Source organism: Caloenas nicobarica, chromosome 4 (assembly GCF_036013445.1).
Source record: "Caloenas nicobarica isolate bCalNic1 chromosome 4, bCalNic1.hap1, whole genome shotgun sequence".
In the NCBI taxonomy this organism is placed as follows: Eukaryota; Metazoa; Chordata; class Aves; order Columbiformes; family Columbidae; genus Caloenas; species Caloenas nicobarica.
Genome location: NC_088248.1, coordinates 23,296,528 through 23,308,541, shown reverse-complemented (window position 1 = coordinate 23,308,541; position 12,014 = coordinate 23,296,528). Strand labels below are relative to the sequence as shown.

General features: G+C 37.0%; 1 protein-coding gene across 4 annotated transcripts in view; it reads right to left on the bottom strand.

Annotated features, from left to right (window-relative positions):
• DCLK2 (doublecortin like kinase 2) overlaps positions 1–12,014 on the bottom strand; it is an 87,379-nt gene that overhangs the window by 31,449 nt on the left and 43,916 nt on the right. For 2 of the 4 annotated variants that reach the window (XR_010606107.1, XM_065633599.1), the window contains exons 3-6: positions 8,066–8,168; positions 5,823–5,924; positions 4,419–4,469; positions 1,167–1,261 (exon numbers count right to left, since the gene is read on the bottom strand). Coding sequence is in view for 2 of the 4 variants with exons in the window: in XM_065633599.1 (XP_065489671.1) it covers positions 1,167–1,261; positions 4,419–4,469; positions 5,823–5,924; positions 8,066–8,168 (351 nt within the window). In the remaining 2 variants the exon portion in view is untranslated. The remainder of the gene's footprint in view (positions 1–1,166; positions 1,262–4,418; positions 4,470–5,822; positions 5,925–8,065; positions 8,169–12,014) is intronic. The other 2 variants (XR_010606108.1, XM_065633600.1) reach the window with 1 other exon arrangement.

The following is a 12,014-nucleotide window of genomic DNA, read 5'->3' as shown; positions in this document are numbered from 1 at the left end:
CCTCTACTGTAGATTTTATAGCAGAACTGTCCAGACAAAGTTTAATACACACAGTTCTAATTTTTAATGTCAGGACTATTACTGCTCTTGAAATTGCTTCATGTTGGAAAACCCAACTTACGTTGCTTTAGACAAAAAGAAGCTATGGGATGGTATAGCTCAACAACATAAAGGCCGAAATCAACACTAAAGTGCCTCAATGAACCAAACAACTGAAAATATATTAGAATTAAACACATAAATCAAAACATTTTATCAGAATTATCACAGAAATCTGGCAGAAACCAGTGCCATAGTCCTTGCAAAACAGACAAAGACTTGGTAACAATTAGCATGTCAAACCCCAAATCTAAATACTATTCAAATCACGTCCTTTAGCCAGTCTTTTAATTGAGAAAACAGTTTTCCACAGAATTATGCAGCCTCTTCACAACTGCTGTGTTCACCAAAGGGAGCTATTACTTGATCAGAATAATCAGTGTGAACCATCCAGTGTGCTTCCAGAAAGGCTGCAATCAATGATTTCATAAGAAAATTCTCCTTGAAAGGACAGCTGCATAAATGAAGCAGTAAGATGCTGAACTGTGCTCTGGACTGTTCCTTTTATTTTACCAAGCAAAAGGCAGAGAGCAGCCTCTAAGACCTGTGAATGCTACCAATTTTTAAGTGGGAGAGGAAGAAAATTCTCTTGGTGCAACACAGAGAACAATCTGCCAGACATGACGCTGCTCCCAAAGGAACCTCTCACACGATTTGAGGCAGGACACTGCATTAAGTGGTGAAATTGCGTGCCACTGATGAAGAAGCATGCTTCAGACAAAATTTTGGGCAATGCTACAAGACTATAAGGTAACCAAAAGAGGATATTACATTTATATAGGCTGACGGAATATAAATTTGTTGGGGGGTTTCTGCAGAAAACAATGGAAAATTGGAAGGGCAAATTGGCATATTCAAGCCACCATCACCCTCCCCCTTTCCTGCACTGAGTGTTATATCCTGCCAACCAAAATACAAAAATCATACTTCAGATCTCCTCTCTACTTCAACTCAGAACTCATACTAGCAAAACTAGTATTTTTTTCATTTTTTCTTCTTCAGCATCACTGTAATACATCATTCTGTGAATAATGGAATTTAGGGTTTTTGATAGTTTTGGCACTTACCTTGAGCCCACGAAAGCTGCCTGGGCTTGTTGGTGAAGAACTGGAGGACTTTGTAGATTTTGGGGTGGACAACTGACTGCTTGGGGTTCCATTAACTGGTCAAAGCAATAAAAGCAAACAAATGGAAGAAAAGGTGAATAAAAGTCGAAAACCTTAATTTGCTTTTAAACATACCTCTCTGACAAGTTATCACTCCATTCTGCATATAAAGACCAGAACAAAATCCTCAGCATTTAGGAATAAATTATAGGCTTGCATGCCACACAACTGTGCCCTGAAAATTCATGTGGCTGGATATGGGATCAAGAAGACACACAAATACTGCACTGTCATTCTAGATATGAAAAAGGCCTATTCTGTCCTTTGCCAGTGCAAGAGATTTGGGCAAATAATAGCCACAGCCTCTTTAAATTATATCATTTATTGTGATATTGCACAAAACATGGAGAGAAACAGTGTTCATAAAGACATTTGACTCTCCATCTCTCCTGTTTAGATCAATGCCTTATTTTCTACATAGAATGTCTCATAGAACACAAGTTGATTTGTTTTTTCAAAGAAAAAAAAAACCAACCAACCAAACAAACAAAAAAAGAGCTGTTTGTATTATAAAGAACTTAAGCAGTAGTTCAGGGAAAAAAAATTGATTTAGGGGAAAAAAAACAAAACACAAAACAAAAAAAACCTCAAACCCAACATTTGAAAGCTAGTAGTTTGTTTCTGAACTCCCAAGAAGTTCAAGTGTCTGTGAAAACAGGCAATATTCTCCCTCTTGACTTCAGGAGTTCATTCATTTTAAGTCTAGTTTTCCAGAGAGGCCTGATACAACATCTGTTATATCTTTGGTGAATATAACTTACATCAGTCCTTGTATTTTTCTGGAAAAAACAAACTTACGAATTTTGTTATGCAGACAAAATAGCATACTGTTCATCATACACAAATATGATGCAACATTGTATGATGCAACATTATTTCCTCTCTAGCTCAACCTCATTTTTCCAGGGAGAGGAAAATACTAGACAGATATTGAAGAGCTACAAAGGTTTCATAGCTGATTCATGGTGAAGAATTATTTTTTCAGAACAAAAAAAGCAACCCTGGCAAATAAACACTTAGCTTCAAAGTAAATAACAGTTACATCTGCACAAATCCTTTACCTGTTCAGATGTCTGTCATGGGTTATGCAAGACTTCTTAACCAGTGCTATTGAATTTATTTTATAAGTGTCTATTAACCTATTACCCTAACATTCTCTGAGTGCTGAAAATACCTTCTAAATACTATTTTTAAAACCTGGGTAGTCTGTCTGCCAGTAGGCCAGGCTGGCTGTTATTGCAACTTCCACAAATCCCTCTATTTCACACAAATCTCTCTCTTTGATGTGTGATGTTAAGACAGAACTAATTAGCATTTAGCTACAGAATAAGTCTGTCTTGAAGTCTGATAACTTGGATTTACGTTCCCAGTTCTGTTACAGGACTAAGAGCTTAGTCTTTCTACTAAAAGTATTCCATATGTTTAGGATGCTTTTGTCTTAATTTCAACAAGGGTTGCCTGTAAGAACAATAGCTTAATTATTTAAGTGTTTTATTAAGAAGCTAAAAATATTTAGGAGCATACACCCCACCTGCAGACTACTTTTCATCGCTTTGTTTTAGATGACCTTCTTGAAACCTGGCGCATCAATGCTTCCTTATTTGATAAAGGATTTACAAGTACGGTGATGTAAAGGGCTAGTGAATGCTCTTACTGTTTTCTGCTTCTTGCATACACAATTTTGCTCTAGCCATTAGAAAAAATACTGAGCTGTAAAGTTCATGAACAAAAATGAGATATTTCAATAGAAGAATTTGCTTCCAAATGACCAGCTACCACTACACAGGAGCAGAAAATTTTTGTTTATCCACAAATTATTTTTGTGCAGCTCACAGAAAGGTCACTCTTTCCTGAACACAACCATTGAGGCCTACAGTACAAGACATTTTTATCTGCATATAAGTCACTACCATCCTTTTAAGCACCGACAGAACCACTAAACTGTACTTGTGAAATTAGCTGGTTAACATAATGTTCTTCCCTCTCATAACTACGGAAGAACATTCTAGCATACACTGGCAGTACTCCAGCTCCTTGCTAATATCTTAGATATGTCTGGTGGATAAGTGTGGTGTTCTGAGCCAGGGGTGTGACTAGGTGACCTCCAGAGGTCCCTTCCAACTTTTGTCCTTCTATGATTCTACAACACATTGTATGTTCTGCTGAGGAAAAGAGCTGTCTGTAGATACAGCCTCGCCAATGGCTTCTGAGATCCACTGCATAGGGGTTGGTAGACAACTGCAACAAATAGCTGGAACTGGCCCTGTGTACATGTAAAAATTTGGCATCTGTAGGTAGTCAGCCAACTGCTATTTGAGACAGCAGAACTTTTAATTTTAGCTCAAAAAACACACAGTCTGGTTTGGTTTTTCGGCACAAACTTGTTTGCTGCCACTGATTTGCTGATTATTTCATGTATATGCAAAACTTACCTTTCTTATCTATTTTCTAAGTTCTTTTGAGGTTTCTTTCAACATGTATAGCAGCCTGCGTATACATTAAAACAATTTCTTCTCTGTCATTCTTTAAATACAATTCTTCACCATATTGGAATGTTGAAAACTGAGAAACCTATGAATACCTTTAAAATTGCTAACTTCTAGTGTCGTCTGAAGTCTCAACTTATTTACCAATCAAAATGCATGCTACTTGTAAGAGAGTCAGTGTTTTAGAGATACTTGCACTTTGAACTGAAGGTGTTTTAGAACTTAGGCTGAGATAACACAAGAAAAAAAGAAAGGTAAGAAACTGCAAATGAAACAAAAAACCACAACACATGTTTTTGCACTGCTTTTTTCAGCAACTCTCACCCCTGTCTTTTTGCACTGGTTGAACTTTTCTGTAATAATGTACTTTAGAATACGCATACAAATGTGTTGCTCCTGAGAATGCTTCTCTACTTGTAGTCAAATGATACCTTTACAAATTTAACTTTGACACCATTAGCTGATGTCTGACAACTATAAAGCATCATTTATATTATTTCACTCAAACAATCTACTTCACTGAAAACCCTATACCCATTATGTCTCTGATTCATGAAATGCAAAATGTGTATTTCAAGCTTGAAAATATTCACAAATACAGTGAAAAGGATAAATGGAGAGGGAAGGGACACACTAGTGATATACAGCCATAATAGTAATGGCTCACCTGGGGATTTTGCTGAAGAATGAGCACTGGAGTAGTGGCCACCCCTCTTTACTGTACTCATATATTTGACACAAAGGAAAAAGACATTAAGGAAATAAGTTATTAAACAGCTCTGTCCATGCATGAAAGAAAGAAGGGTAAATAAAGATAAGTAAAGAATACATGAGGAAAAAATGGCAAGTAAATACAAGCATAAATACCAGACACGGATAAATTTTTCGAATTAACAAAACCAAAGGGGTGTCTAAGTAGAAAAAGTAAGAAGAGGACTGCCCTGATTTCTAAATTCTTTGCATAGAATTCATCGTTGATATCCCATGGGAGTTAACAGGATTGCATGAAATGTCAATCAGTTGTGAAACTTGCCCTTCATGCTACATTTTGCTTTGTTATTATCGTGATCCTTCTTTAAAGCCTTTCAGTTAAATATTCAAATTAAATCAAATTAAATTAAATATTCCACTTTGAAAGAACTCGAAGACATAAAAGTACTTTAATAACCAGCATCAATTAAACAAAACAAATATTGATATGAAAATGATAATATGGAACATGTTGCAGTTTTGAATATATGCATAGGAGCTTACATGCATAGTTACATTTGAAACAGAGCATTGTATATTCACATATTCAATGGTTTGATTTGAGGACTACTTCACCAGGTCACAGGGAAAAAAAAACCCAGTTCAGATTTGTTGTGTTTAGGAACTAAATGCAGAGGTAAAAAAAGGGAGAAAACAAACAAACAAACACACACCCCCACAAACAAACAACCAACCCCTCAAGTTTCTCCCTTCTGCATAAAAGCTGATTGGAACATACGGTTTTCAGCCAAAGTGCTGGCAAAACCACAATGTGAACCTTTCTTTGAAATTACAGGAAGCACAAGAAGGAAAAAAAAAATCTCTGTTAATGGGCAATAACATTCCAGAACAGCCCCTAAAATTACTTGAAACAGCAAAATCTTGTAATTCCGACAATATCTGGATTATATAGGAGAAGCCTTTCAAATTCAAAACACCTAAGGGTATACTCTAGTTCAATGAATATGAATTTAACCACATAACCATCCTGTAGTTAATCGTCTTCAAGGAAACCAAGTGCCATGCTGAAAACATATCCCAAATGTACAATTAGCACAAATTATTCCAGTGTTCATTAACTGAGACTTTTTTGCCTGTTAATTAAAAAATAGAAACCATATGTCTTTGCAGGATTAAAAAATAATTGCAAATTTATTATAAATTAGTATTAAATCTGTAAGACAAACTGAAAATTTTTTTTTCCCTCAGGAAACGAAGCATAGCACTCATATTTGAGACAGAGCCAACATTTTTTCACTCCATTTAACAAATCCTGACTTTCATGTATTTTATGTGTTCAGCTCTTTTCTAGAAGTAGTACCTGAGGCAGGTGATTTGCTTCGACGTGAAGTTCCTGGACTTTTGGACCCAGAATGCCTCATGCCAGATGATCGGGAATAAGAGGACTTCATAACACGGCATTCTACAAAGCAAGCAGATAGAGTTTCAACAACAGTTCAATGTCCAGGCTTCCTCCAGACGCTACTGTTGGTGTTTATTATCCAGAAAATGAACATCGGTATTTTCTAAGCATGCTTACCCAACTGAATGAAACAAACTTAGAAAAGCAGCTCAGAACCTTAACCTACATACCATACAAACATTTTTGAGCCAGTCAAACGCTGTATGTAACATTCTGAATGTAAGATTTCTTCATGTCTTGAGGCTGGATTATTGCTATAATTCAAGTTTGTACCTAGGCACAGCTGAAAGAGTAAGGAAGTCAGCTGATGCCAAAGTTCTTCTGATAATTCAGTAAATCCTGCATGTTGTAATGGCAGCTTCATATAGGGCAACTGCAGAGCAAGCTCAGTTTATCTTCTTTTGCAAGAAATTGATGTTGTGACCAATTTTTAAAGAGGTGAAAAATGTCTATTGCTTCCAAAAGGCTGAGACACTAGATTACTGCCATTTACCATCAGCTATATATCATTAAATAAAGGACAACCTAAATGGGAAAGGAATCAATAGTCATACATGCACTGACGTTTTGGAAACATTTTAATTCCCACAGTTAGCATCCACTGCAAATAGCTTCCAATTGAATCATATAAATTCCCCTCCAAGTTTTATCCCTGTTATTCATCACTATGAAGTCAAAGCCATCATTATGATGTCACGTCACCATCAAAAATAATAAGTAGAGCTGCGTGCCCTGCCAGCCAAGGGATGTTTCACTCTGTATCTAACATGCTTTTCTCCATTAAGACCTCCAGAGTTATTAAAGGAAGAAGGGACCACCAAAGCTAAAGAGACAAAAGGAGAAAAAACTCCTCCATCACAGGGTTCTCAGGAAGGAAATGAGCCCAATTAGTCTGTGCATGGTGTAATGGGAAAAGCAAACTTATGGCCTTAAAATCCATACGGGAAATTATGATTTTGCCCAAACTGTGATTTGCAGTGTGACTTAATTCAACCGTGCTCTTCCATCCCTGCATAACAATAAAATTACATCTTAGCTTGTCTAAAATTATGTTAAAAAACTACCCTTCTTGTCACCTCCACACTAGCTGAATCGCCAAAATGAGGCAGTTCTGGAAAAGTGGCATGCTAGCAATAACAATAGAAGGGGAGCCAGCTGAATCCTCCATCCATCCAAATCTATGGACCATTGTGGTTAGATACATAGCTATCTCTCTTGATGTAACTGAAAATTTTGTAATGGAATTATGGCATTTATAAAACTTAAAAAAAATAGCAGGTGTGTTTGCTTTCAGTGACTTGAAAGCAAGACAATAAAACAACCCCCTCTTACGTACAACTTGAAGCTCTCCTCAATCTGACTATTTTTGCCAAGGCAAGTTTTCATTCCCACAGATTCATTTTTTCATAAAAGAAGATCAGGGTGATTCTACAGCTGAACCAATATAGATGGAAAAACGACAGAGAAAAAACCAACATTCATACGATTTGATATCCCAAGCCAATTCTAAAACTCCCTGGTAGAGAGCTTTTTCCTTGAACTTACATGATACATTTTCTCTTTAAAGAAAAACAACCTTCGTAAACAAGTTAAATTCATGATCTGTCAATGGCAGACAGCATGGGAACAAACTCGCAGTTTGTCTCACCTCATTCCCCACACAACACCCCCTGCAACAGGTTCGACACCTGATCTACAGCAGACAAGACTGGAATGTGTGAATTTTCTAGCAAGACAATTTAAGACCTGAAACAACCATGATTACATATGTGACTTTTCAAAAATCTCATGATGACAGCAATATGGAGATCATCTTACAGTCCACAGATGTCAAAATAGAACATTTTTAATAGATTTTAGATCCATTGGATCCATGACTGAATCTTTTAAAATTCAGTGCTGTTTTGCATGTAACTCTAGGGACAGAATCTGTCTTCCAAGAAAATAGATCAGATTTGTTAGTGTATTTTAACAGACTTACAGAATCCTGATGATGATTTGGAAAAACATTTTAATCTGTAGGAAAATATATTCCACTGTATATTTTCCTAAATCACACCACTCTTGAGGATTGAATAGGGCAGGGGGAGAGTTCTCAAAGAAGGTGGCTATTTCAGTGGGTTTAGGATGTACAGTCTTACCGCTGTGATCCAACACGAAGTCGTCCTGAGCATACCGGTATTTCTCAGGCCCACACGCAATGAAGACGTCATCATCTCCAAAGAAGTCCTGCAAGCATGTCACCTTGACAGCAAAATATACAAACCAAAATAAACAAATGCAGTACTTTCAAATGATAAATCTTCAGTTAGTCAGCAACAATTCATAAGTTTGGGTTTTCCTTTTCACAGTGTTACCATAATGTTCTAATGACAGAAACACTCCAGTTCTCAAATACTTCAGCTACGTCAGACGTCACTAGTGCAGGAAACCTCAGTGTCAAGAATCTAAAATGTTGCTGCCTCTCATCTCCGAAACCACCTTCTCTTACATTTAACACCTGTATTTTTGCCTATAACTACACATGCATTATTATGACTTTGACAAAACCAGCTATAAACTCTATGCAAATATCAAAGCTCCTTGTATTCTTACATTAATTGCTTATGGGAAAATGTCAAGTTAAAATGATTGCAACTACAAATTTATTTTTTATGCTCTGAGGCATTTAATTTGCATGTTTTAATGCCCAGTTAAAAAAAATAATTCCCCCTTTTATTAAAAAGTATTTCTTATTCAAGAAAAAAAGAAATAGAGAGTCCTGTCCATGCCCTTTGCAGCTCTGTCTGTTCTTAATTGTCCCACTAATGATGTTACAACATATTTCAAGAAGGATGGAGATATCAGAAACAAAAATGTTTTAAACAGTCTTTAAAAACACAAAACCAAAGACCTTGGAAAAACCTCACTCCTCAAAGTCAATAAAAGTCAGCTTGTGAAGGAGCAAGTATCTGCTTTAAAAACAATTAAAATGAAAAATGCCACAAGAAGAAATCCCACCGAACTCCTTCTAACTTCTCTGTAAGAAAAACAGTGTTTGCAGGTAGCAAGCTATTTTAAAAATGTATAAACTGATTACAATTTTACTGTATAATTGTTCCCCTATTCTTTTTACCATTGCACAGTTAAATGAAATGGGGGAATAAAAGCTATGTAGAAGCTAAGAAAGTTACAACCATTTGGTAAAACCATGTAATTAATGAGGTAAAACAAAAAACTGCTTTTAGGGAAGCTGGCTTTTTCCCTTCCCAGATACCTGTCAACACCATTTGCATATTTTACCCACTGTAATAACAGTAAACATTGGCAGATGTGCAGGAGGGGTTTCCACTGCCTGCAGTATTCTGAGAAACAGAATATCAATGACCTGCAGCTTTCTGCAAGAACACCCACTGCATTGACCCGATGTGCGGTTGTCACGGCAGCTACCCCAGGACCAGCTGGCGCCCCTACAGCGAGATTCTCACCCCAGTGCCACATGCAGCACCCAGCAGCTGAGTCACTGTGTTACGCGGCCAAGGGACTCCAGCCATCATCAAAATTTTTCATCTTACCATTGCACTGACAATCTTCTCTCATTGACAAGAGATATTTTCAGCTGTAATTGAAACCACTGCTTCTAGTTAACTGAAGAGGCAGTGATAACTGGATTCAAAAGGCCGTACAAATTTAAGAGAAGTTTTCCCAACATGGGATTCATTCCTCTCTACTTAATAGTTCTCTCTACTAATAAGAGGATGCACTATTATTTCTGCAGATTTCAGGAATCCAGCAACCAACCTAGGCCCCCCACTACAGGAAAAGCTGCGAGAAAGCTTTCAGAACGCTTATCCCAGTTGCACTGCTGGACATGGGCAGAGATGTTCTGTGAAGAACAAGTTCACGCCCTAAGTCTCCCAAACTGGGTGTAATTTCCACTAGCTCTGCATACCCATCACTGCTCTACTCATGCCCCCAATGCCCTTGCAGTGCTGTTTTGAGCAGGTTAAATGCTGTGGTTTAGCAGAGCCCCAAATTAATCTTACTGTTCTGATTCAAAGCCTCCCCCTCACTCCTTAACCTACCCAGTCTAACAACTGAGCTAAGAGTAAAAGAGGAGAGAATGACAGGTCTTATGTCAGGCTTTGGGAAATACAGAGGGACATAACTGTGTGCAGCAGCATCCTTTTGTTGTTCGCAGAGTAGTTCTAGAAAAGAAGGGTCAGACCTGTGCACAAGAGATGACAGGAGTATCCTTGGAAATGCACCTTAAAATCTTTTGTAAATGGTCATTTGGGAGGGGAATAAAACACTTTAAGAAAGGTATTAATTTCCATGGGTGCTTTCCCACATGTTCATGCATATAGTTTCCCACAGCAGGAACAACACACAGGAGTAATTGGCAATATGAGTACCAGTGATCAGTGCTGGAGATGGAGCAACAGCAGCTGCATCTCGGAGCTCAGGCTAATGCCAGCTTCTTGGTCTGCTCACACACTGTACCTGACCCAGGGGACTTCCACCTGTCAGTCACAGGCCAAGACATATTTTAAGTTACTGTAAATGATAATAAACTACACTTATAACTGTAAGCCAGATAAATGTAAATATGAGAAAAATATACATAGATGCTTGCCATATTTCAGCAGTGAATACTGGAAGTCTTCCTTCTCCCTACAAATAGTCCAGACTGGTTAGGTATAAAATATACAAGAAGAACTTACCAATCACAAATATCAACACTATGATGAGAGGGAAGTATTTTTAAAGCCAAGTTCATGGAAATCTTCCGTTTTACTAGAAGTACAGCCTAATGGTTATTTTTCTAGGCCTTTATCATAATAAAGTCAAAGGAGCAGCCCCCAAACAGATGATAAAGCAGTCAGTCTCCATTTCCTACAGAATTAAGGTATATGCTGCAATTAATGATAATGGTGTTCCCTTAGTGTGCAAAACACTACTGAGGGAAAGCTGAAATGAATTAATAGTTTGCACGGGATTTTGAATGCGGCAGGTCCACTGTGGTCTAACTTGCAAATCACACAATTCCATCCCAAAGAACTTCTATACTTAGATTATACAGCAATTCTTTTATAGCTTTGAACAGGATTCAATCGGTTTAGAAATTTAAAAACAAGAAACTTTTGAACACCTATTGATTATTTATTTTCAGTTTCATTAGCAGTAGAACTTGTGTATAGAAACAGAATGTCAGTCACTCCAGTAAGTTAGGGATCAAAATTTGGTTTCTTAAACTAGTGTATGACAAATGTAGCTTCTCTCTCCACCAAGTGTCTATACTCTGTCTTACCAATTCTTTGGTTTGCTGCACTTGGTGCTGAAAGAACTGTTCAGTCCTTCAAAATATTTCCTGAACTGTCTTTCAAAGGAACACTGCATGTAAGTGAACCATAGCAAAAATAGTCAAATATGTGGTCATTCGTTCAAGCAACAACTCTCTTGATAGTCCTGATGCTGTGAGCTTCTATGCATGAAGCTGAAAATGTTAAAAGCTTTAGACACTTCAAAGAAATTAAGCATCAAAATGAGATCTGATTTTCAATAGTGTTTAGAGCTTTTTTAAAAATTACAGTCATTAGGTCATTTTTGAGATTCAGATCAAGCCACTTCCTTAGCATCCACAAAAGCTCTATACGAGACATAGAACACATGCTTTCCATTGCTGGCCTTGCAGTAAAGCACCATTAGAACATCTCTCTCCTGTCTGTGGCTTTAATTGACACAGACAATGGTCTTTTAAAATAAGAAGATGAACATGATTTGCTTGTTCACAGGAAAAAAAAAATCTATTTTAAATGAGGGATTTTTTAATGTAAGACATATACAGAGCTGCACAAGGAAGTTTTTTAGGGTTTATCACTATAGCAAATGCTACAAAGGCTTACACCAAAGGATTTTTATGTTTCCTTGAATTATTTTTTTTCTTTTTTCTCCCACATAGAAATGTGAAATATCTTTTTTAAAGTTGCTTTAGAAAAATCTTAACTTGCTAACATTTGTTGTCTTGTTAACTCTGGATGTTTTAATGAATATGTTTTAAATGTGTTAAACCCTACTTAATACAAGTCCCTATTTATTTCTAAATGCAAC